The sequence below is a fragment of the Zeus faber genome, assembly GCF_960531495.2.
Source record: "Zeus faber genome assembly, chromosome: 18".
Taxonomy (NCBI): Eukaryota; Metazoa; Chordata; class Actinopteri; order Zeiformes; family Zeidae; genus Zeus; species Zeus faber.
Window position 1 is genome coordinate 12403135 of NC_137210.1, and position 26937 is coordinate 12430071.

Below are 26937 nucleotides of genomic sequence, written 5' to 3' on the forward strand. Positions count from 1 at the left end.
GGTGCCGGCGTAACATGAGGCTTTGCTAAAAAAAGTATATTTGGAAAAAGACGTTACGCGGTGTTCTGTCCGTGACGTATTTAGCTGTATTCCACACTCCCCGGTGACCTCCCAGGTCTCTGTTCATTGTCCAAGTGTCTGGCATTGCTGTCAGTGACGTCTCCCAAACAGCCACGGAGCTCGATATAACACAGTGAAAAGGCTTATTCTGAGATGTCTCTGACCTACCACACAGGTCATTGAGCAATAGCAGCCATAGTTATCACAGCAAGAGCCCATCCTCCCCATCTCACCATTAAACGGTTATTGGACCCTGCCCCAACACTTTTCCCTGGGACCATTATGACCCAATGGGGAAAATAAAAGGGAGGGATGGTCTTTTTCCAGGAGAAAGCATTCTTATATTGGCTGGCATGTCATTGACTTTCCGCCTGTCTTTAGCCAATAGCCACACCTCTTCCACCCCCACAAACTTTATCCATCGTCAGCATCACCCCTCAGGAGACTGACTCCTTTCGCTCTAAAAGACCACGCCCACCAGTGATGAACCAAGCCATCCGCTCCACTATTGCCTCGTACGTTCATACATCCCTTCCTTTTTTTTTTTTTTTTTTTTTTTATAAACCGGGGTCATAGCAAAGGGAGCACAAGCGCATGCAGGTGCCAGAGAATGAGGATGCGGGGGACGCTCCAAGGGAAAGACGACTGATTATTAGAGGCTATCGAGGTGACAAAGGATAAACTACAGCAAGGAGGACGCAAAACACGAAGAAAAAAAGGAAAACGGATAGAGGCTGAAGCAACAGGCCCAGTTTTACCGCCTCGTGCACCTCTCAAATAGGTGAGTTACTTTCCATATTAAAATGTGCCTGTGGGAACTTCCCCAGGGAGCCATGATGATGGACTACTTATCCTTTAAAAATGTCAAGCATTGTATTTAAAAGTAAAAACCAAAGGGATAACAAAAAACATACTGTATAAATCCTTGTGTTAAACAGAAAATATTATTTCCATAGGGTCGCTCAGAATGCATAGTTTTCTTTCCCCGAAAACAGCTTAGTCCAGCGCTTGCATTTTGAGGTGATTTCCGTCTCCATTTGGCACAATAAATAAGCGGCGGAACACGAGATAAAATCAGCCTGGCAATTAAACATTGACTAACGCAGGACAGTTCCTGCACTATACTGGCCAATGTGGTCTGAGATGAACATATCTCTTCGTCCGCCATGTGTCAGTCAGGGTGCTGAAGGGGCAGCCGGATTGACAGTGGGTTTAGACCCCAATAATCTCTTTACCGCCACAAAGACCATCCTGACAAGCTGTCAAGCAGTGAGACCTGCTGTATATCCCCCCCGTGTGTTTCCGTGTGATGAGCTGCTGATTCAGCAAGCCATTTCTGCAAGGATTATGTGGAGGATGGGCTGCCGTGATAGCCGAAAGCGTATCCGTGCGCTGGGCAGAATGTAACCGCATTTCTAAGTACGTATCGGCAATGTAGGGTCAGAGGGTACAATAAGTGTCAGAGGGATGGTGGATCTCCCCCTCCGGGACATAACAGGCCAGAGATCAGATTTCCCAGAAAGGCTTTGGAGACTCCATGAATAAAACACCCTATTAATAAAATAGATGCTCGGCCAAGCTAGTGCAGCAGCACACATCTTATTATGGTCAAGCTACAACGGAAGTTTTACACAGAACACCCAAGTTTGGAGGGGGTATTACTAGTTTGCCTTGCCTACAGGATGAGCCAACTACAGCAGCCGAGGTAAATAGGGTTCAAGTGCAAAGGTATTAAAATTAGGTCTGGTATGCTCTATCCCTGCAGATGGGGTCGGGGCACAGCGTTATTAGGGTGCCATAAAATAGCACAATTATTTGAAGGAACAACCCGTAGATAGCGTAGCATTCGACTATATAGGTCACTTTCCTCTACAATACGATTAACATCTGATACGGTCATTCTCTTTTTGGAAGTGGGCTTATCACAGCAAGAACGATCCTAACGATCCTATCCTAGAAGTAATATAATTAAACAAGATAAAGTAATTCAATGATGAAGGTCGGTTGATAAATGTATGCATAGTAGAGCTGTTGGCCACTGAGCAGTGGGGCAGGGTTTCGCTTTGCGGAGAACTGTATCCACTAGAAGCTGAATACGTTCCTTATGTTCCTTAAACTTTGACCCTGAAAAATCGCCCACACCAGGCCCCTCTACAGATGGCAGACTGCAAGAGGAGACGCCCGGCTACAAGATGAATATAGGTCAATGAGTTTACAGCTCAGATAACTGCCGATCAATGGAGGCAAATAGCGACAGAGAAGGGGCGCACTGGAAGAAAAACGGAGCAATGTGGCCACCTTCAATGGATTATCAATAAAGGTGACTGGCTTTAATGGATTGCAGATGGCACTGACTGGTTTTAATGCGTCGCCGATGGCACTGACTGGTTTTAATGGGAATCAATGGACTGGTTTCGGGAAGCGTCTGAATCGTTCCAGACAGATAGTGTTCTGAAGTTTGACGGATTTGGCTCATGAGGAGTTTTTGGGAGACACATGCACAGCTGCCATTATGGCTATTCGAAATGCTTCCCCCCAACCCCCCCCCCCTGCTCTGGTGTCTCGTAGCGATTATCCCACGTGAACAGACATAGCCAAGTGGCCTCAGGAAAGCTCTTAAAGCCCCTGTAAAGAGAAAATAAATATGATGTGTTCTGAGTTTGTCACACCACAGAAAAATGTCTGATGAGTTCAGTTGAGCATAAGCTCACGGCTTCCCTGAAGACGCCTTTCACTCCAGGTGTTTTTTTTCCCCCGAAACAGCGATTTATCCCCGACTCCGGGCTGTTGGCTTAGCTTGTTTCACTATCCAACCTGGTCTTTGTATAGTGTTAGGGGAGTGGCCAGGCCAAGTATGACCGCTCTAGGTCATCAAGTCATGATTTAGCCCGTCCAAAAAAAATCAGTCTTTTCACACGTTTTCATGTACTTTCTAACATGTATAATGTTAGAACAAATCACTGAATTCACTTCACAGGGACTTTAAAGACGCTGTTCACACCTGTAGGGGAGAGCGGGACAAAGCGTTCCCGCACGCTCCTAAAACCCAGGCCCTGCACGTCCCATGACACTTTCCACAGCTGCAGTCGGGAAAAACCAAGAGCCCTTTGTTCAGTGTGAAGCGCATACCATGGGGTGCTTTTGTCGATGTTCATGTCACGATTTATGAGTTTCTGTGAAGGCAATATAATACTTTCAAAGAAATCCATTCAGCGAATGTTTTGACGATCAATAACTCATCTTGGGACAAGTTCCAGTGGCCTGATATCGGGATGGTACTTATTGGTCTTGGAGGCCTTTCGTTTCCACGCTCTAAAGCCACTATTGAGCATGTGTTATTGTTAAATCAATAGGAGATTTAAGCTACACGCACAAAGTTAACAAGCAGGCTATATTGGAAGAAGTCATTGGAAGACAGGAAGAATAGATTGCCAGGCTCTGGGAAGAATCTCGGGCAGGATAGATGGATAGATTAGTCTTTTCGGGAAATCCATCATGTGCCGTACAGAAATTGTCAGACAAACAAACAGACTACAATACCGACAACAAACAACAGCAGAACAGCACAACATAATCACAGGCGTACAGACACATACATACATACAGACAGTATACACACAACATATCACCAATGTGCTCTACATATTATGAGGTGCAGCATCCTGGCAAACAGAGTTTCAGTTATTTTTGTTTCAGTTCGTTCAGCAATGCAGTACTGGTAGGCACGAATGATCTGCGAGCCGGGTTTTTTGGAGGGATGGCACCCTATACCGTCTGCCTGATGGTTACGGCTCGTACGCGCTTAATAGGGGAGGGCGATACATCTCTAATGATTTCAGGTCCTTTTCCTGACCAATCGGGGCTCACAGGTCATGGCCACGCTGTTGTCCAGCAATCTTAGCGCAGGCAGCAACTAACTGACACGACATGATTCAGTCAATTTTCTTTCTAGTGGTTTTATCTTGATGATGCTTGGAGACAAAGCTGGAAGCTTGACGATAAAATTCTGAAATAAATAAACAAACAAACAAACAAATGAATAAATAAATAAATAAAAGGTCTGAGGATCCGAGAGTTCCAAATGTGCCCCGGTCCTTTCTATCCGTTGTGTTGTTTTGTGCGCTGTGGTGCTGCAGGAACGTTTAGTGAATTGGTTGTCTTTACCTTAATCACGATTTCATAGATTTCAGGATTACCATTGTATGTGTTAACAGCACAGGAATAATAAAAAAATATATACAAAAAAAAAATAAAAAGACAGGATATCACCAGCAGGGGGAGTAGCAGGATCACCAGGCAATTCAGTGCAACTAAATAAACCTTCAGTCTGGCCCACAGAGAAGTAGAGAGGCTGCTGTTGACTACTTAGATACAAACAGAGAGAACTTTAAGGGAGAGAACGTCAAGAGTAGCTACCTCCTTCTGTAAGAAACTGGTTTTATAAGGCAAAAGGCTTTGCACAATGTGCGGAACCATGAATTTCTCTTGACATGTTTTCCCAAGTATGTCCAACGTTAACGTCCACTGGGACAGTAACAAAACATTCCCGTCTTACTCAAGTGTGTTACAAAACTACCGATACGTCTTCGTCAAATAGTTGGGAAAGTCCTTGCATTTGTCTACGGCTGTTTATGTTGCGTGCCAACTGTCCTTCCGCAGCTGGTTCTTTTCTCTATAAAAATTGAATAATGCTGCGCGACCTCCAGTTTGACCTATGACATCACTGCCGCCACGTGTCTCCCTGCAGGTTCACGTGCCTGTAGGGAGACTTGTATCAGTCCAGGCCATGGATCAAACCTGCAGGGGGATGTTTCTGGTTGTTTATGGAAAAACAAAACTCTACTACTATAAATGATGCTGTTCTAGAATCGCCCCCAAGAGTGATTGGAATTTACAATGTTCGTAGAATATCAGATGTGCTGCCTTTTTCAAGTTCAAACGGATGTAGATAGAGTTGATTGTGTTGAAGTGGACAAAACATGAAAATGTATCGTAAATGGACCTTCAAGTGGTTTTAGTTTCTGTTGTAATGTTCTGGGTCCAATTTATCGAAGTGTTCGTAGAATAAATTCTACCTATGTGCGGGAATCCTCCTATGCACTAGGATGTAACGGCATCCGTACGGAACGGTATCTACCAAAATACCTTGGTATACGGTATTTCACGGTATTAATCCCCCCCCCCTTCATTTTCTGTATATTCAATTAATAAATAGTTTATATTAAAGAGGATCTATTGTGTTCCTTTTCACCAAGTGAATATAAGGTCTCCAAAGTCCCCAAAACATGTTTTTAAATTTATTCTTATGCATCCGAGCCATTCTAACATGCGTCTAATCCACCCTGTCTAACGCGGGCTGTTTCAGTGGGTGGAGCCACCCTCCCTAGGCACCCAGTTCTGTGAGCCAATGGGGTTTGAGCAGGAGTTCCGGGTGCTGTGAGCCAGTTGGGTTCGAGCTTTACTCCAGGCTCAGATTTATTTACTCTGTAAACTTTCACTAATGTCACCAAACCGATAAGTCCACCAAAATCTGTTTCAAAACAGATTTGAGGCGAGAAATAAGCAATCCAGTTGCTGAATCTTCAGTCATATTAGATCTAAGAGGACTAATTTAAAAGTTTGTTCTGACTTTGGATGCCGTGCTCCGAGCTCGTGGGGGAGAGTCAGACACGGACACCGCACCGGGACACCGTACGTACCGCCGGAAGGGAGTATTTGTGTCATTTAAAGGTCGGAAAATAAATAAACACATCTACATTAAAACACACCATCTTCAAATTGTTTGTTTTTGGAGAAACGCACAGCAGATCGCTTGCCACAGCCTAAGTCTTTCTACCGCATACTACTCATTTTTTAAAAGAAACACACAACAGAATTATTTTTTAAATACTATTTGTTTGTTTGTTGAGTTACTCAGATGAAGGGCGGTTCTAATTCTAATGTGTCTCAATGCTGCGTAGTACTGTGACACAAATTGGGAAAGTTTGTTTCAGGACTTGTCTTCTGAATTAGAACCCTCACAAAAAAAGCTGACTGGGTTGTCTTATTCCATAGTTTGTGTGTTAGTACGCCCATCAGAGACCCAAATGTATGTGCACAAGCACTGAAAAAAAGTTTGTTTTCCATAATAGGTCCCCTTTAAAAACGAAAAACACGTGGTAAAGTCTCTGATGTGACGCAGCACGGGACGACGCTTGTCGGGACTCTCAAATTCCCAAGAGAGGCAAAATAACAACGCACACACACGCACACACGCACACACACACAAACACCTGACTTATTTGCAAAATTGAAGATTAAACTTTCATCCACTCTCACCTTATGATGCCGCTGCACGGTAACAGACGGCCAAATGTTGTAATAATCCATTCGATGAGTATTCGTAAAGCACGGTGTCGTGAAAAACTGGCGTAAACCAGTATTGCTTTGTCGCGAATGAGTGGCAGAACTACTTTACGGATGGATTACAACATTTGCCCATCTGCTACCACGCAGCGGCAACATAAGGTGAGGGTGAATTAAAGTTTGTATCTTCAATTTTTCAAATAAGACAGATTTATATATATATATATATATATATATATATACAGTGGTACTTTGACTTATGAGTTTAATTTGTTCTGTGACAGAGCTCGTAATTCAATCTGCTCGTATAGCAAATAAATTTTCCCCATTGAAATTAATTTAAATGCCATTAATCCGTTCCAGCCCCCAAAAAACACACCAATTTTTTGTTACGTGTTTTTAAATAAGAAAAATGTATTTATAAATAACAAATATTGTATAAAAACATAATAAAACATAATAAAAGAGAATGTGTAGATCATTTTTGCCTTCTCGCAGATGATAACCTCCGTCACGCTATCTCCTGCGAGCTGCTTCTCCGTCAACCACACCAACCGAAGATTCTCCATCTTTTCATGGACAGCGGTCCGCAGCTTAGACACTATTTTAACGCCCTTGGCTGGCGTAATACCCTCTATCGTCTCCTTCTGCTTCAGTATGGTACATATCATATAAGCACTATGCTCGTACTGCCTCGCCAATTCCATCACACGCACACCTCGCTCATGTTTTTCTATTATTTTGCGCTTTAAGTCAATGGACATCATTCGCTTCTTCTTCTCAGCACTTACTTTTGTCGGACCCATGGTTTGAAAAAAAAAATTGGCAAAAGAACTGCACAAAAAGCACAAATCGCGAGCACGAAACACAAAAGAGATGCTTCCACGCTCAGGTAACCACGTGAAGTGAAGGACAGACGCGGGATGCTGGCCGCATTCCCTCGCCACGCCCACCAGCAGCGGTGTACCTGAGGCTCGCTCCTCGTAACTCAAATTTTTGCTCGCAAATCAATACAAAAAAATTGACGGAACGACGGCACGTAACTCGGAAAACTTGTATGTTAGTGCGCTCGAAACTCAAGGTACCACGGTATATATATATATATATATATATGGCCTATTTTGGCTTTTTGAGAGCACTGACAAGCGGCTTCCTTTGCTGCGTCACATCAGAGGCTTTATCATGTGTTTTTCTTTTTAAATACAAGCTATTTATTAATTGAATATACAGAAAACAAAGTGGGAAAATTAATAACGTGAACTACGTTATGTCGTGGTATTTTCGTGGATACCGTACCGTACTATGAAATTTCATACCGTTGCATCCCTAATTGGGAGGTTTTATGTGGGAAATGTTTATGCTGTGGCGTTAAGGGAATAATTGCATGAAGGCTTCACATCACAATGTCTTTGAGGGCAGGTCGTGAAATACCAGGAGTATTGGACCTATCCCCTGTTTTGCTCTGGAACGTTTGTGCTTAAATTGTGTGTGCGCCCAGAGATGGGAATGGTGCCATTTGTCTTCTGTTCAAGAGTCCTTGAAAGCTGCCCACAGAGACATTAAATGGGCTTAAAGAAACAAAACCAACTGATGAACCAATCATTGTGACCTGCAAAAAAAATAACCCCCACCCAAAGAAAAACAACTAAAACTGTGCACTCCTTGAAAATGCAGCTTGTGCCAGATATTAAAGCAAAGCAGGATTTGACTTTTCATAGCAAGACCTAGTGCGCAATGTCTGTCACCTTTTAGAATATAATTGGAGTGTCTGCCTCAATCAGTAGCACCAGAATTGTCCCTCACATCAAAATAAAATCAAGCAATTCACTTATGTTTTCTGGAACAGGCTCACAGTCTAAATTGTAAATCAATGGGAATTGCTATGTTGAGCTATTATAACAGATTTATTTTTATGGCAGGAGAGTGTGTCTGTGACAGTTTCCTTTTCTTCCACTAGGTTCTCTGCATATGCATGGTCACAGATGTGAGTAGATTTGGAAGGCATTTTCAGTACAAATACACTTTGATAAAGTCATTTTGAGAAGAAATGTGCATGCACACATTTCTGTGTGCACGAGTATCTAGTGTAAAGCAAAAAAAAAAAAGCATCATAAAAGTGAAGCCAGGCTGGAGTCTTCACAACCATTTATTGTTTCTTCTTCTAAACTAAACACTCTGGCAGCTCTTTCTGTCTCTCCCAGCTGCTCATCGACCTCCACACTTTATCCTAATTGACTTGTCTTTTCACTCTTTTGCTTTGTATCTCCCGGTGACAGGTATCATGGGGATGGTATTTGTAACACTGTACTCTAGAGTTTTGCTTGCTATCCATCACCACTACGGGACGCTGATGCAATGGAAGAGGAATTTAGGAAGTGATATCAGAGTGAGGATAGGAGGCCCAACATGTGTTAGTGTGAAATGTGCACACACACACACACACACACACACACACACACACACACACACACACACACACACACACACACACACACACACACACACACACACACACACACACACACACACACACACACACACACACACCAGTGGTAGAATTTCACATATCTTGCCTACCCAAGGCGTGACCTTCTGTCAAGGAAGCAGCTTACTTAACCCAGCAAACCTCCAGAGGAGGAAAACACAATTGACATCAGTGCTCAGATATGTATCGTTATACCGTATTTCATTACATCACTGGCCCCAAAACTGTCGCTTACGTTTTTCTATAACCATGTCTTATGCGGAGGCTTCCTGACTAACAGCCCAGCGTTACCAAGTTGCATGAAAGACTAAACATTTAGGAGGTTTAGTCTAGCTAAAAAGAAAACACTTTTAGGAATCAAGGAATATACTGTATATATACTGTATATATTGACTCACTGATTTGATTGACTCAGAGCTATTATCGCCATAAATAACACCCATATATTATATCGGATCATATCATATAGGCTTGCATTCAAATAAAAGAATTGGTTCCTGGATAAGAGTCGTATGAGCTCATGCAGATAGAAATTGCCTGGCTTGGTTCCACCAAGGTATTCAATCTTAATAAACAAACCAACCATTATCTACACTTCAAAGACCAATGAGCATAAAGCTGAGAGACGGCTCCATGGAACATTACTATCAACTGGAGGCAATGAAGTGTTCATACAAACGGCTAGAAAGTTGGAAGGGGTTCAGTTACAGGTTGGGCCAGAGGTCCAGATTGTGAATTCCTGGAACTGTTAAAAAGGAATTCATATCACCAGGAATGGCGTGTGCCATCGTTCTTCAATTCCAAACTTAACATGCTGCAGTCTTGGAAGGTCTTAACCACTTGGAGTGATTTCAAAGGGGCGGCAGTGCAGCAGCATCTAGCGCTTTCACTCTATCAGTGGTGGGCAAGAGGAAACCAAGCTGAAATATCTAATGCTTTCTGTCAGGCCCCTTCAGACAGGGGACCTCTGAGAAGAGGCCACGCCGGGAAAGAAATGAGCTTGTTTTGAATTCCTGTCCCGCTGAAATTCAAGAAAATCCCCTGTTATTATGAACTGAAATCATACAGTATCTTTTAATGGTAGGATGCATGGAGTTTTGCTCCCAAAATGTGTGATTTCAATTCAAGCTTACATTTGGTAATGTCAAAAACATCTTTAAAAATGTAAAAAAAAAAAGAATAGATAATAAAAGGAAACAGTGTACTGGAAATAAAAATTGCAAGGTCCACACTTTCCTACAGATCTTTGGAAGGGCAGGAGACTATTCCCAACTGCATGCTTCTGCTATGATATTTCAAACAACCCTGTTAGTTTAGCAATAGGACACATTCCGCAAGAGTATATACAGTATGTAGACAGAAATGGTCAACGGCACTTTAATATTCAACTGTCCAGATATGTAAAATATAGTGATAACGAAATTATATGTTGTATGCAAAATAACATCACTAAACTAAGGTATTCCATATCTCAGAACACCCACACTCAACACACATGAAGGGCATGGCTGCCAGCGCATAAGGACTTTGATTTACAGTAAGAAGCAGCGTGCAATGCTAACTTGTACCCTGGCACAAGCGCCAGCTTTGGGCTCCAACAGATCGGGCCACTTTCCCATGACAGGTGAAGATAAAGTGGATTTGAGCTGCCTGTGAGGCGAATAGCTGGCCAGAGAGACTGAATAAAGCCAAAGACAGGCCCACTCTGCTCCTTATTAATGGTTTCATACACAAGTGATAAAGCTCAACGTGGTTTATAGCCACTTCCAAAGCAGAATTGAACAGGGAATAGGTGAGTGTTCATTACGGCCATGCTCACTTTATTATAAGAAGCCACCTGTTTGTGTGTGTGTGTGTTTACACTCTGTGGACTTGCCGTGTCTATGCCGAAGTTTGAATTGGGAAGAAGAGGGAAAATATTATTATTTCTAAGTGTTAATGGTTTATGGGGGGGGGGGGGGGCATGCAGCCGGGCACCCCTGAGTGTTGTTCAGATAAATAAACGGAGGCGGCCGGCCACATGTGCAGCTGCCAACGCGCCTGCCAGCAGACAGACCCTGGAGGGGTAACCCTGGCAACCATTACCGAGGCCGATTCTGGCTCCGAACCAATGCTGAAGCAGTTTTCTTTCACGTGCCTGGTACGGAGTGTGCATGTGAATGTGCTTGGATATAATTATGGACGTGCCTGTCTAGACATCTTGTGCGCAATGTATAGAAGGTGGAGAGAGAAAGTGTGAGGTGATCAGCCCTCATCAGCGGGCAGTCATCAGCAGGACAAGGTCAGCAAACAGAAGCATGTGCCTTGGCGAGAGTGCTAGCCTTAACAGCACTGCCAACGGATGAGGAGAAAATATACAAAACATGGATCCAAGGAATACAAATCCCAGGCCACCAACAGAAATGTGTGCCAAAGATCACCAGCTTGCAGCCCTTCTGCTGCCAGTCCTGATCCTATCTGATTGTATCCTCTCCTGTTGTAGCACAGAGTAAAACCAATTGATAAAAGCTGTTGCTCCAGAAAATCTTCTGTGGTGACCAAGTTAATCCATGGATGACCAGGAGAAATGGAGGAGGGCAACGAAAAATGGATGAAGTAGAAAAGCGGGCAACGGGAACGGAGGAAGTTTGAGGGTGAATTTGCTCCAGAATGCCTGCAGAGGGATACAATCAAGTGAAAAAAAACAACCAGCCTCTTCCATCGTGTTCAAAGCTTCATCATTCACCAAAAAAAGCTGCCTAACAGGAAGGAAGCAGCAACAACTCCCTCCTTCTAAGTGATTGATACCAAGGTGGTGGTGGTTGGCATTTTACTCTCTCCAACCACTTACTGTCCCTATAAAGTGAAGGCCAATAAACAGGAAAAAATGTGTTATGTGCTCAGACAAAGACATGACGTTTGAAGGATGTTACCGGGTGCATTACAGCCCTGACAGAATACAGGGCTGTGTTTCCATTTCCCCTGTGTTTTCTTTACTAATATTTGTCCCAGTATTTATCTTGTTTAGAAAGACCCAAGGTTGCTCTTGGACCTTCATGACAACGAGCAGCTGTCGCCTGCCTCTGTGTGTGTATGTGTGTGTGTGTGTGTGCGCATGCATGACTGTGTGCGTGCATGAGTGTGTGCGTGCTTGCATCTGTCTGTGCACGGCCGGAGAGAAAAAAGAATGTCAGTGCTTCCATGTTCAGTATGTGGGTTTTCTTAAAAGCATGAAAAAAATATATTACAACATTAATCACAGTGTTGAGACAATTGGACTGAAAAACACAGGTTTCTGGAAATAATAAGTAGTTTGCCCTACTTTCTTTAGGGTTAGCTTTGCGTTTTCCACTGATCAAAAACACATAATGGTGGGTTTACCACAGTTTCACGTCAAAAGAGCCCAGATGAACACTTAAAAAGGAGCTGGTTCATGCTTATAACCCGTGAGTGTTTTAACTAGAAAGAGAGTTTGGAAGACAAATGCATGAGATCATGTTAGGCTGTGAAACTTTCTCACTTTCCCCCATCTATATATGGTATTAGGAAACCGAGTCAGAGAATGGCAGTAAGCAATATTTAGCTAAGGTCAGCTGTGATCAAAACATAAAATGCCCAAGAAAAGTTCTGCACGCAGGCACACTAAACACCAAAAAATACACAGACAAGATCCAGTCCTCATATGGTAAGTAATGGAGCGGCTACTTGCTGGCACCCTCCTATGCCAAGTTGGAACAGATCACTGTAAATTAGTTAAGAGAGACTGATGAAATGACATAAGTGCAAAACCAAAAACTGTTAAGTTGTTGTTTCAGCAACAATAACTGTTATGACAGCACACACTCTGTGTTTAGGATAGCTTAAAAATGTCACACTTAAATGTCATGCGCACCCGCCAGTTGCTGATACATATAAACTAATAAATGTAAGTGTTTTTGTTTTTTTTGGTTTTTTTTCTCCAGTGATACTGGACCCAATCTTTTTCCTGAACCAACCCCTCACAACTTGCCCTCGAACGTCCAAGGTGGATTGATATGCTTTCCGATTCTATTGCAGGTAAAAATGTCATCCTGCAATCAAGGCGGTCCAAAAAGACACAACACTGTCCAGCCTGTGAAGTGCAACAGCCAGGGGGACAGCAGCCTGGGGGGCAGGACAGGAAAGCCCGAGCACCGAAAAATAGGCAAAGACCTCACTCGGGAAGACTTTATTTTCCTTCTGAGCATGTTGGAGGGAGAGCTACAGGTGAGCAACATGAAAAACTCCTCTGTAGATCTGCTTTAGCCTCTTTCGATTTGGGCAAATCGTGAAACGGTGACAAATTAGCATTGGTTCGAGGTACCCGATCCTGGCATGAACAGCACGCAAGGCCAGTTGCATTCAAACCGCAGAGCATTGGTCTCAAGATACTTGTCATGTTACGATGTCTAACTAGGCCCGAGATGAAGTGATAACAGTGTTGAAGCCAGAGATGACAGATCCTGCTCTACTGGAAGCTCGCTATGGTTTTAAAAGGCCAGAGAAGGTCCTCAGTGCCCTGCAGAGAGACTCACTCCAGGCCATGCATGACCAACTGGAGGACGTCTATGAAAAACCAATGGCCAAGGTAGGAATGTTTAACAGGATTTTACCCAAAACAAAGTCCGTCTGAAATAAACACCCGAGGCCAACAAGTTAAAAACAATCATGTGTGTCCCATCTTTCTTTTGAACAGCAGGTGTATTGGAATTTATGTTGTGGCGTGTATTTGTTTTATTTTGTTTATTTTATCATAACCAATTGTGGAAAAGTCTTTAATATGTTATCAATGAACCCAAACCAAAAAAAAGGGCTGTTTATGACATAATCAAAACCATGTCTCATCCATTTTATCTTAGCATTTTTTGTAGCATGGAATCATAGGATAGAACAGTCTGCAGCTTCTAGTATATCTTGTGATGGGAATCTTTCAACGATTAGGTGTGGTCTGTAGATTAAAACGATTACACGTTTTAATCCACAGACTTAATTACACGACTCTAGTACTCCTTCCAAGAACACTGGCAGCAGAAAACATCTCTTTTCCACTACTTCTCCTTACCCCTGGCCCTCAGCTAGACCGCCTGGAGGAGGCCCACAGGCAGACGTCAAGGCGGATGTTAAAGCAGCTGCTGGAGGTAGAGAGCTCTCACAGCAGGGCCCTCTACAGGCTGGAGGAGCAGGAGAAAGAACACAGGACCTTCATCCAGAAAAGTGACGACCTGACTGCTCTATTGGAGCAAGATCGAGAGAGGTTGGTGGAATCAACCCCCGGGGTCAGCACACATTCCACAGCAAAGCCAAAGTTACATTTCGATAACAAAAGCACGACTATTTGCATCTTACCACCTACACAAAGCCGCACGTTACAACTGTGATTTCAGAAATGTTCATCGGTGTCATGCAGAATTTCTCTCAGCAAAAGAAGATGGCCGGGCTTAAGAAAAGCATTTAAGCATTGGAAAACAAATCAGATCTGTGGCTGTGCGATCAACTCTGATGCAGGCGTCGATTCTTTCGGTGTGCACGGCCTGTAATGCTCTTCATGTTTGAGTCAGAGAACAGAGGTGATGTGGGTACCGCATTTCAACTTGACCCCAAGCCTATACTTAGCGCTGCTCCACTCAGACACGGGCCATTACATCCCCAGACCTGGTTAGGCTGTGTGGGCAGCCAAGCTCTGGTCCCTCTCCGTGTAAACACATAAACAAGCACATATATACACACACACACATACAATTATAAGCACATTCTGAATTGGCACACTCTCTGAACATTGTGCCCAAACACCACATAATATAGATTTAAGTCTGTATCTCGCACAAGTAAATTGGAATGGGATAGTGATTGCTACTATGATTCCGATCCCAACCATTCAGATGTGGCTTATGCTCATAGATCAGTCCAGCATGAAGGTGGTCGCTAGTCCTGCAAGCTATTTGAGGCCCATAACGGTACTTGTGTGTTGAGGTCTTTGGTTGTCTTGGCTCAAGTACCAACGGAGTCTGCTCTGTAATCTAGTAGAGTATGGACTGGTCTTGCGCTGGGCTTGCTGCCTCGAGGGGAGACAACTAGTCTGCTTCTGCGTGCCAAGGTCCAAACTCTCGACCCGACAGAAAAAAATAGTCATGCCAGTGGAGTGATGTAGTTGACTAGCATTTGACTATTTTCGTACATCGTGGAAGCCCTGAACATGCACTCACAAAGACTTGTGGTCCATCTTCTCCTAATAATGATGAATACATAAGTAGACAGTGTGTCTGAAGTGTGGAGTGAACCCTGTGTTGCTCATACATTCCTGGCTGCAAGAACACAGAGGGTTTTGATCCGGATGCCTGCCCTCCTTTATGTAGCCCATTAGGAACATGTGTCTCCAACATATTGCACTAGTTTTGACAGAAATTCAAAGCATTGGCCAAATGGTACGATGGACACAGCTGCAAGCTGAAAGCCACTGACGGTGATACGTCACATAACATTGCTCTGCGCATCAACGCATGTCGTCTTTCATATCGCAGTGCTATGCCTAATCCATGTGGCTCACTTCTATCTGGAAGTATTAACTGTGTCTTTATCTTCACCGTGCAGGTACACAGACACACACACCTTTTCCCAGACACACACACACACACACACACACACACACACACACACACACACACACACACACACACACACACACACACACACACACACCTTGTCCCAGACAGGGACAATAGGCTTTATATACACAGAGTATATTGGATATCAGGCCCATACGATGAATTGATTATGCTTCCTTTCCAAACAGACTCCTGTGGCTATTAGCTGGAAGGGACTGGAAGTTTGAGCTGGGTCAGAGATATCGTGCTGAAACATTGGCATTTATCCACAGGCTAAACAAAACAAGGCGCGTGGCACTATGCCTGTCACGTCCCCTTTCATCTGCCTCTCTATCCTCCATTCATCTCCTCCTGCTCACATCTAGCAACTGCAATAGCCTAAATATTTAGCAGAGAGAATTTCTGCTCCTGCTCAGGATCTTCTTCAATGCCTTCTCTTCCTCTATCCCCCCCATCCTCTTTCAAAGCTGATCTTCTAGTCTAAGTGAGCCACTCAGGCCTGGGGCCTAATACCATCCCTTCCATCTCTCTTTCATTTCAAAGAAATAAAGAAGTTGCACGACAGTGCAAGTGCCGGGTGCAGACCAGATGATGTTTTTTTCCTTAGAGTATACAGCAAATTCCAGTCATGGCGTGTAGGAAGATAATCACCACGTGCCATAGTATGATCCCTGTTGCGTGTCAGAGGATGATTACATTGCCGCATCACAATGCAGCAATCTGGCTCTTCCAACCTCAGCTATCAGATCATGGTGGAGGCCTGTGTGTGTTTTCTACGGTCTATCAATAGGGCTGACATGTTCTCAGGGTTAACCACACACACATGTTCGCCACACACAAAGTACCCATGCTCTCTCATCCGTCCAGTTGAGTTCTGAGTCACCAACACCTCCAAACTCTATCCTACACCCACAAACCACTTGAAACGATTTCATGTTCACATCCCTCAAAATGTTGTGACTTGCTCATCAATAACAGCTAAATACACTGAAAGGAAAGTCTGAATATTGGATCAACAAAGTACATGGAATCGAATGGCACTTAAGGACCAGAATGAGGAATGACATGAAAGATATCCTAGCCTTATTCAAAATACAGCGCAGGAAATGTTCGCTAGGCTCTGTCCAAAAGAGCAAGACAAAGTAAACTTGGCAGTGCCACTGTGGAAACCCACAGCTGTTCTGTCCTTCGCTGCACACTCAAACACATCCGCCGTCCACCCACTCCAGTAATGTGTCAGGGGGAGATGTGCATAAATTACCAAAGGAGTCTGGCAGTGCATCAATCGGTGGAGCGGAACTGCTGTTGGATTGTAAACTGTCGGGCCTATTCATTAGCTTCACCGGGTAAGGGGAGTTCGGGTTAGGAGCATTCCTTCAAATTGAATTTAACCTTCTGATAAGAGAAAAGGAAGGAGACAGAATAGTTCGGCCGAGTTTGCATCCTCACTCTGTGCCTTCTTAACAGCCGTATTCAGAAGGAGAGTACAACTGGGGGACTCTGTGTAGGCAGCGGCTGAAGAATAAATAACCAATTCACTCAATCTCTACAAATTATACTTCTGTACAACTGTAAGAGCTATGAGATGAGAGAATGCTGCTCTCACATAACAGGCATATTACATATCAGCCATGTTTGAGGGTTTTCCTGGAAATGCCTTTGAGGGCTCCAATTATGCATGTAATTGAGGACAAGCTCTGAAGCAGCGAGCCCTGCCTTTGAGCGAAATGGGACCTCATGAACCCTGGTTATGGGAGTTGGTCTGTGTACAGCAATAGCTTGGCTTGAAGGTTGCTCTCTCATATTCCACAACTAAAGGAAAAGGGGCTTTTACTATTGAAACTTTTTAAAATGTACTACTACCTGCATCAACTGCAGAACAATTAGTCTCATTGGTCTGGTAGGTAGCCATACTAGCCTGGAAACCAAAGGCACAATAATCCTAAATAATGTATTAGGGCTTACAGCCGAATTGATTTACCAGTGTTCGGGGTGATGTGTGGTACGTGAGTGACGCACTTTCCATTGGTTTTGGTATTGACTAGCATGTTCGCCAACAGTTAAGTCTATAAATAGAAAAGTTTCCAGTGAAGTTGGGCAGTTTTGCAAATTCCTGCCTGGTGACAAATGTCCCAAGGGAAATATTTCACCCTTAATTAGGACTGTAGGTCCTTGCATAGAAAAGAGAAAACAAATAGGCTCAAGCAAGGTATATTTCAAATTTAATGGAAGAGCCATCATCTGCAGAAGTCTTCACAGTTCTTTGTTGGGGATGCGAGTTACAGTCAGAACCATGCGCTTACATTTATCCCACGGCATTCCATTACTGAATTAGATGCATCATAATGTAGACCCATTTTGTTTATCATTATTTCTTCTTGTCATGATCGACAAGAGAAATTGAGCAAATAGATGTGTATCATCCGTCCTCCTTCCCGCTTGCCCCCACTGAGCGCATACTTTTGATTGGAACAATCCATCAGATGAATACAAACAGCGTTGAAGAACGTAAGTAACTAAATCTTGTAATAGCCTAAAGAAATAGGAGTCATGGGCCGCGGCTTAAGGCAAAGAGGTAGGACGGGAAGCCAAACCTGAACAAAGGAGAAGCAGAGGAAAAGAGAGAGTGAGAAGGGCTGGATATATAGACATATGGATCTAATTGTGAGCCAATGAGATGATGTCACCTCACCGTCAGGTTATCAGGCCCCAGGCAAAGCAGCTACAACACAAAACATGTCTCCTTTCAAAACGCACATCCACAGCACATATACAAGATCCGATGCGTCATAGACAGCCCCGCAAGAGATGCCGTTTTGAGGAGGTGGTGTACTAGGCGCTGTTGTTAGGGACCCTTGTGTTATGACCAACTTGTTTACTGTGGCTAATCTTGAAAAATGAAAATAATAGCCTCGCTAGTTTGAATTGTAATTGAGGGTTTAGCCCCCACCCCGACCATCCTCCCTCCACCCTCTGTCGTTCCCATTAGCCTCTCTGGCATGGCTGCACCATGACCTCATCTGAATTGGGCCGAAATCCAGTAACACACACACACACACACACACACACACACACACACACACACACACACACACACACACACACACACACACACACACACACACACACACACACACACACACACACACACACACACGACTGTACAGTCCCATATAAGGGCTTGCTGATGATGTAAGAGGCGCCGTGGGCTGCCGGTGGGGCTCAGTGAGCAGAGCACTTCTCATAATGTTTGGTTTACTGGATGGAATGTCCACATAGCTGGGAACACCGGTAGAGAAAGAGAGGTGGGAGAAAGGAGAGAAAAAGAACAGAATACACTCTCTGGGGATCTAAGGACAGAGGCCAACAGCTCAGGTAGGACCACAAGACTACACGCATGTACATGCATGACGAGCATTTAAAGCAATAATTTCTATAAACAATTTTTGGATATTCATCACTGATACCGTTTAGCCCCATTTACAATTTAATATCTCTTAAAAACTTGTTGAACCAAGCTGTAGAAAAACCAGACATACTATATACACACACACACACACACACACACACACACACACACACACACACACACACACATATATATATATATACACATACATACATACATACATACATACATACATACATACATACATATTACTAAACATATTAACCTATTTATAACTTTTAAGTTACTACAATACAACCCCAAAACTTGCATTAAGACACTATTTGGCATCTGTTTTAGAATCAAGCTCCATATAGCCAAGACAAATGATTTTTAAATGGATGCCTTAACATAAATGATTTGGCACGACATTGGAATTCCAACAACTGCAAAAACTTGAGGCTCTAAGTTAAGGAGGATATTGTAATTTCACTAAGTCCTTATTTACCTTGAAGAATGCTGCTTGGTAAATCTATGTATAGACGCTTTATTTTTTCTCCCATGAAACCTTGTCATACCATAACTTTGTTAAGACATTGCGACAGTACGGAAGAGACTAACTGTTTCTGTGGCCAACATCTATACAGTTTAATGTTCCAAATATGATTTTGTATAGATTTCTCCTAATATATGGGTTTAGTTGCTTCAAAATGTTTAAGAAAACCTAATCTAACTTTTAGTTTTAGTCCTAGAGAAAGATTATATGTACTATATGCTGCACACCCTTTGAAAGATAATGAATTCATTTTAAAGTGTTCAAAGCAGATACCCTGAAATGTACCTCATGTCACAGGGGGCAGTTGCCAAATTATGCAGTTCAGCTAAGAACACTTAGGGATAATGATAAAAACAAAACAAAAAAAATGGCCAATAAACATAACAAAGTGTAACATGAATGTATGCTTATGCTACAATTAGCCTGTAGAAATTCTAAAAGTGACAGGACGAGGTAAATGCAGCTAGCCTGTAATTACTTATGGAACAGGGGGAATTCCTGCCTTTCCATGCTGCAGCAGGGGTAGAGCTAGAGGGATACAGAGGGAGGGTGATGGGGTACAGTCGGCAGAGTACTCAAGAGTAAAGGAACTTCTTAATTAACAAACGCTCCCTACTAATGGATCATCTGTCGTGCCGGTCAAAACATTCTACCGAGCAGCATGCTGATAATGGGGTAAAAACAAAAAAAAATTAAGACAAATGTGCCTACAAGACACATAGCCGAGCTAACACATGTACATATGATTACTGACCGATACACATAAAAAGAACAGAAAGGACAAGGTTTTAAGTTTTCATCAAGAGTATGCAACCATCAGTACAGTTCCTAGGAAATGATGACAATTTCATAGTATTCCTGTTTATGGGAAAGTCCCCTGTTCGAAAAAACACATTTCAACGCTATGAAAGATAATTTTATGTTGGAAATAATCTTATTTGAAAGAAGTAAACTGTGGACAACATTAGGTTGCCTTGATCTACATCCAGTACATAAACACAACTGCGGAATTCTCTACGCCTGTATTGTATTAACATTTGTTTTATTATGTCACGCTTTTACAGGCTAAAGCTGCTGATTGTAAAGGAGAAAGAGTACCAGGAGAGAAAGGAGGAAGGCAGTGAGAGAGAAGTATCGGCTCTGAAGGAGGAGCTGAGCGGACTCAAGACTTTTGCGCTGCTGGTTGTTAATGAACAGCAGTGCCTGACAAAGCAGCTGGAAGAGCAGGGCAGGCATGTCCAAGAGCTGACCATTATCACTGACCACGCCAAGCAAGAGCTCAGTACCACGAACTGCAGGGCAAGGGAGGAGGAACTCAGGGCCCTGCAGCTGGAAGCAGAGCTACAAAACCAGGCGTCTACCTTCCGCATAACCCAGGAAGCCATGACAGCCAAACTGGCAGATGAGGAAACTCAGAACCAGAAACTCAGACAGCGACTGGCAGCCCTTGGCCGACAGCTGGATGAACTGGAAGGGACAAGGGCTGCCCTGAGGAGGGCAGAGGAGGAGCTCCAGGAACTAAGGGAGAGGGCGAGGTGGGTCGAGGAGGGCACTGAGAGAGGAGCAGGGACCACAAGCTTCTTGTCAGATGTGGAGGTACTGAGGAGGAGACTATTGGAGATGGAAGGAAAGGACGTGGAGATGAGTCGCATGGGGGACCAATGTAGAGATTTGGACCGCAGGCTAGGAATGGAGACCAGCCAATGTCGCAGCCTGAAGGCTGAAGTGGACAAACTCAACGGGAGAATCAGTCAGCTGGACAAACTAGAGGAGACTTTGAGCAGGAGCAGGCAGGAGTCTAATGCACTTAGGGGAAGCTTGGAGAAAGAGAAGAGCTTTAGTAACCAGCTGTCTAGCGAACTGGACATTCTGAAGGTCAAGGTTAGAGAGCTTGATGGAGCCGATCGGCAGCTGGAAAATAGTGAGGTGGCGCTGAAACAGGACCTGGCCAAACTCCGAACCCTGACCATGGCTTTGATGGAGGACAGAAAAACAATGGCCGAACGACTCAGACAGGCTGAGGGAAAACTCAGCGTGGAGGATGGCAAACAAAATGAGCAAAAGAGTTTGATAACAACGACAGAAAGATTACGAGAACAGGTACAACAGGCACTGATATGTAAGGCAGATTTGGAGTCTAGGATTAAGGACATAGCGAAGGAAAAGGATGAGCTACAAATCAAACTAGAAACAGAGGAGGAGAAAAATAGGGAACTACAGAGAAAAGCAAACATGATGAAGAGCAGGCTACACGTCCTGGAAAGTAGGAATGCAAAAGAGGTGAAAAAGGAAAATGAGATGCACATTACCATCCCAAACGACTCTCACCACATCAACCAGGAGGAAGAAACCAAAGTAAAAGCACTGAGCCAAGAGGTGGAGGGGCTAAAGAGGAGGCTTTGTGAAAAAGAAGAGGTAGAGGGTGAGCTGGTCAAAGCAGAGGAAGACTTGCAGTCTCTTGAGTTGAGGTTCAGGGAGGAGCAGATTAGGTCACATGCTCTTTCACAGGAGCTAAATGAGGCAAAGAGGGAGCTCTCCAGGTACCAGCTAGTAGAGAAGCAGGAGCTTAACCAGGAGCATGTTCTCCTGCGTCGCCTGCAGCAGGAGCAGGTCAGGTCCAGGCTCTTGGACAGGGAGGTGGAGGCCCTAAAGGAGAAGCTCCAGAAGCTGATGGGGACCGAGGTGTCAATCTCCAAGGTTCAAATGGATCATTCCACTTTGGAGAGGAAATTGGTCCACCAAGAGGCCAAGAATAGAGAACTGGCTAGACAGATGGAGAGGCTGACGAGTGAATTGGAGAGGTATAGACAGTTTAGTAAGAGTCTGAGGCCTGGAGTGAATGGACGCCGCTTTTCAGACCTCCACCTGTCCTCTAAGGAAGTACAGACAGAGCTGGCAGACAGCCTGCCTCCTGACTATAGAAACCTGACTCCTTTTGTTCAAAATGAGAAACTAAACGAAGACATTGAAGAACACCCCAGTCAAAATGAGGACCAAGTCCTAAACACAAGCAGTTTGACTCTCCATAACAACCTAAACAGCTTGAACCATGCAAATAACAATATCAGACAATACAACAGCCACTCAACCGATGACATAGATATTAACCAAACAGTGAGTGAAGAGGTGATGAATGGTAATCTTGTGAAGAAAGGAGATGTAGTTCTAGCACACACACCAGGGCGGCCTTTACACATCAAAGTAACACCAGACCATGGACTCAACACAGCCACATTAGAAATCAGTAGCCCAACTGCAGACACTGCAACATCCTACACCAGCACAGCGGTAATCCCAACTGGCAGTGGCCTCCAAAAACAGAGAATTACCATTATTCAGAATGCAGCTGTCTCCGCAGTGAGGACCAAGAGCTCCTCTTCCAGCCCAGATCAAGCCCTCTCCCCACTCCCCCTAACACCCGTGTCTCGGGTGGTAAGTCCAAATTCATCTCGTTCTGTGACACCCGATCGCAATTCCCCTGTCCAAATTGTAACTGTGAGCACCTGTTCTCCAGAGCCCACTGAGGTCATGGGTCAGGCCGTCTTCCGGATGAGTCCAGAGCGGCAAAATAGTTGGCATCTCCAGAGGTCCAACAGTGCCAAAGCCAGTCCCAGTGTCATCACCACCGAGGATAACAAGATCCATATCCACCTTGGTAGCCCCTATATTCCAACTCTGAATGGCACACCCCACACCATTCCTAAGCCTGGTGGGCCGTACTATTCTCTTCGACAAGAGCAAAGGACTACAGTGCTGACCAATGGATGTCACACTAAAAATGGTGGCAAGATTACTAGTAGCATCACTATAACCCCAGCTACCTCCCCAGTCACACATCCCACAAATATTACAGTAAGTGGCCTTTATGATTAAGTGATTCAAATACCCATCCCTTTACTAAAAATATCCATTCCAATTCCAGTATACCACTATATCGACAGTCCACTATTAACTTACTAGCCCACTACAGAAGATGTGATGCACAGCAGATCGAATCTGGATAAAGAAAGAACTAAGCAATAAATGGCTTATCTTATCACTTAATTATTGATTTTGACAGGCAAAAAAAAAACCAGCATGGATATGAATGCAAGCGCTCACACATCACCCATTTTGCACTGTGACATGTTTTGCTTTTTTTTTTTATAAGTGAAACTCTTGAGACTAATTTGTGTGGTGTTTCTTCTTAAATTTCTGTTTTCTAAAGATTGTCTGCTCATTAAAAGCGATTTGTTGTTTTCATTCATTTGTTACAGTGGTAACTATTGTGTTCTGACAAGTGCATCAATCCCAATATCACGCATCGTGACACTGCAAAGCAATTCTCGTCTGAGGGATCAAGAAAATCCGGAATATCAAGCGATAGTTGCAAACCATTATCAATTATCAGACAATAAAATAATAAAAATAAATAAATAAATAAATAAATAAAAGAGTCATATTTTAAATGTAAGACAGTGGCATGTTATTTAGTACATTACTAGAATGATAAAACATGACATAAAAAAGGCTACCTTCGTCTCTAATTGAGTTACTTAATCACTACTCACACAGCCATTCAGTACACATCTATTCTGTTCTATTTCAAACGGCACATCTAGTTATTAGGGACTTTTATGAATCCCACAACAGCTTCTAAAAGTTTGACTGATGAGTCACCCGTTGACTTAATTGAAAACATGAGGTTCCGTGGTATATTGTTACCTGATCCCTTTTTACAGAAATAAACAAAAAAGGAAGAAGAGGATGAACCTCAGACACAGAAAAGTTAATAAAAAAACAAAACATTTATTTCATAACAAAATTATTTTGCAGTAAACTCAAGACACATGCTCAAGATAAATGATTATAGCCAAAGTAAATCCCCAAAAAAGTGCGATTGAGAGACATATGTCGCGAACCATTCATCTTAACGACTACAACAAAAGTCTTTCAACTGTGTGTGTGTGCGTGTAGATTTATTTGATGTATTGGATTATTATCCACTGATACATTTGAAAGCTCCGCCCTCATCAATACACTTAGTGCCCCCTTGAGTGCAACATTTCGTAGAAGTTGTGTGGACATAGATATTGTGAAAGAATTCTCATCTCGACAAAAGCTTGATGTTTTTGTTTTTTTTACAAGGAAGTTTTATATTTCTTCCGAGGTGGAATTGACAAAATAACAAGACAATACTGTCAATAATGTAAGACAACCGCCGCACTGCCATAAATACTCAGGTCTAAGTTCTTGAGGACAGCTATACCGACGAAGAACGGTAATGGCCAAAAATAACACGGGCATTTATTATACTATTTATATTTTTGATGTGAGGGCTATATCAAACTAAGGAACTATGCAAGGGGCCACCGGGGGCCTCCGATGACGGACCTTGGCTTTCACAGTCAGGTTTTACTGCGCTGACATCACCGTTTGGCGATGAGGCTTTTGATAATATATAGTGTGACAGATGCCTGGTGGGATTGTGCATTAGCGTAACATTCCACAGAGCATTTAGCAACCAGACACATCAGCACAAGGTCTCACTGCCCTCACTAATCCGTTGTGTGCCAATTACTTCAAACTCTCGACATTACGTCTGACTTACAAGTGAACTGCATCCACTGTAGAAAGGGTTTGCGGATGTTCTGAAAATGATAATTATTCCGGAAATAACATCTGATGCACGCAAAGAAAAAAAAACTATAATTACTATAATTATAATTTTATAGCATGCATTTCTTACGCCCGATGCATTACAGCAGTGCAAAAGAGTACATTTTTTTTTTTTTCTTAAGTAGCCGGAATGCTTAAAAAGGTCGTAACACGTCACTTTGTCTTTGATCAGATCCCTCTGGAGCCGCTCCAGAAGTCGGGCCCGACAAGGATTCCCAAACACAGAGGATACAACAACCACAGAGGCACCGACAGATCTCCGAACACTGGACAGAAAAACGGAAAGCCTCCTCCCACGCACACATGGAAAAACACTGGCCTGAGACTGCCCAGCGCCACCAAAGCTGCAACCTCACCGTGCTAGACGTCGGACTGGATGTGGATTTTTACTAACGGTATAATGTGATTTGGAGACCTCGGCGGTGGCGTCGGAATTAACGTTTTGAGTGGAGTCCGATTTTGGTCCGAGCGGAAGCATGCAATGCCCAACTGACGCTGAGATGGATTTGGCGAGTCGGATCTGCAAAGTGTATTATTAGTAATGAATAAATGGTGATAAAAACAAAACGAACAAAAAAAAAATGGTAAACAAATGTGTTTCACTTCCAACCTGGTTCACATTTCCTAAGACAATGTTCTTCTGTGCAAATAACTTCAGGTAACGTCTTAACAGTATAACACCGCCCTCTATTGGTATGAACAGCAGATGGACTGGACCGCGCGGGGGCAGTGACGAAAGGAGTCGGTTCCTTTCGGATTCAGTTCTTGAGGAGTCAACAAAAACAACAACAACAACAACAACAACAACAAAACGAAAGAATGTTTCCGTTTCCCCGACTCTCGGTGGGTCTGATTGAGTTGGCTGCGAGGCACGGCTGAGCGAGCGAGGACGTGGAGGGAACGACGAGCGAGGAGGCGGAAGAGGCAGCCGGGCGCTGCAAAACGGTCTTCTCAGGGGAATCGTTTTCATTCCGTCGAGCGGAACGCCGCACACCGAGGGGCCCGCGAAGAATCTCCCGGCCTCGTTCTGCCGAATATTATTTATTTGGCCGGGGAAACGCAGAGTGCAGTCGACTTCTGTCAAAATGAGGAATTTATTCGGTGGAATGCGAAAGTGTAATTCGGTCACAGGCACCAAATGCCTTGACCCTTTTTACTTTGGACTTTACTGCAAGACTTGGGAGTCGACCTTCACTCATTCACTCGCTGGTCCACTGTTTTTTTTATTTTATTTTATATATATATTCCCGAGCCGTTTCAAAGACGAATTGCTAGCGAGCCTGGCGGCACTGACACCCACCGGCATGAACCTCGCAGAGCGCCGGAGAGCAGGCCGCCGTGGGGCCGGGCCAGCTAAACTACAACTCCCACAGTTCCCGTCGCGCCCGGTTTCCGCCACCGCTCCACGCGTTCACGTGTGTGGAAGCGCGTTTACTGAGCCCCACGAACGTCACACGTTGGGTCGAAACTCCACGTTTGTAAAGATTCTCTCTCTCTCGGTGTGATTTGAACAGGCTGGTCGCATATTCGATTTGCAAAGGCTACCGGGCTAACTGGGGGAAAATTGGAACTTAATCCATGCTATCGCTAGCTAACGCCGTGTAAACATCGGCGACGGCCGGTGGACCGAGTCCGTAATCAAGTCCGTCATGAATAGTCTCGGCTCTGAGAGCGACACCCCCTCGGTGCTTAAGAGTTTAAAAAGTGACGACGTTCGGCCAAATACCTGAGTTGCCCCCGTGCTGCCACCACTCGTCACCCAGATCGTCTCCCATCTTGCCCTGCTCGTCCTGCCTGTGCGATCCGAAACTACCGCTCAGAGGGTGGTGGGTGGTGGGGGGCGGAC

At 43.9% G+C, this 26937-nt stretch overlaps 2 protein-coding genes across 2 annotated transcripts in view; one reads left to right on the forward strand and one right to left on the reverse strand.

Annotated features, from left to right (window-relative positions):
• Nucleotides 1–26912, reverse strand: part of cmss1 (cms1 ribosomal small subunit homolog) — a 35063-nt gene extending 8151 nt beyond the window's left edge. Inside the window, exon 1 of the mRNA XM_080019363.1 lies at nt 26818–26912. Coding sequence (XP_079875489.1) covers nt 26818–26866 — 49 coding nt within the window. The 5' untranslated portion in view covers nt 26867–26912. The remainder of the gene's footprint in view (nt 1–26817) is intronic.
• Nucleotides 645–25617, forward strand: LOC307244238 (filamin A-interacting protein 1-like). Its single transcript, XM_080019362.1, has 6 exons — nt 645–841; nt 12926–13114; nt 13305–13475; nt 13963–14141; nt 20498–23285; nt 25264–25617. Exons 2-6 carry the CDS (start codon nt 12932–12934, stop codon nt 25453–25455), a joined length of 3513 nt encoding a protein of 1170 aa, XP_079875488.1. The 5' UTR covers nt 645–841; nt 12926–12931; the 3' UTR covers nt 25456–25617.
• Nucleotides 26913–26937: the final 25 nt, after the last annotated feature.

What these genes read in the sequence shown, in the direction of transcription:
- LOC307244238 (XM_080019362.1), top strand. Translation starts at nt 12,932, where the DNA reads ATGTCATCCTGCAATCAAGGCGGTCCAAAAAGACACAACACTGTCCAG. An exon ending in ATGAAAAACCAATGGCCAAG is followed by an intron (nt 13,476 to 13,962) that starts GTAGGAATGTTT and finishes CCTGGCCCTCAG; the next exon opens with CTAGACCGCCTGGAGGAGGC. An exon ending in TTGGAGCAAGATCGAGAGAG is followed by an intron (nt 14,142 to 20,497) that starts GTTGGTGGAATC and finishes ACGCTTTTACAG; the next exon opens with GCTAAAGCTGCTGATTGTAA.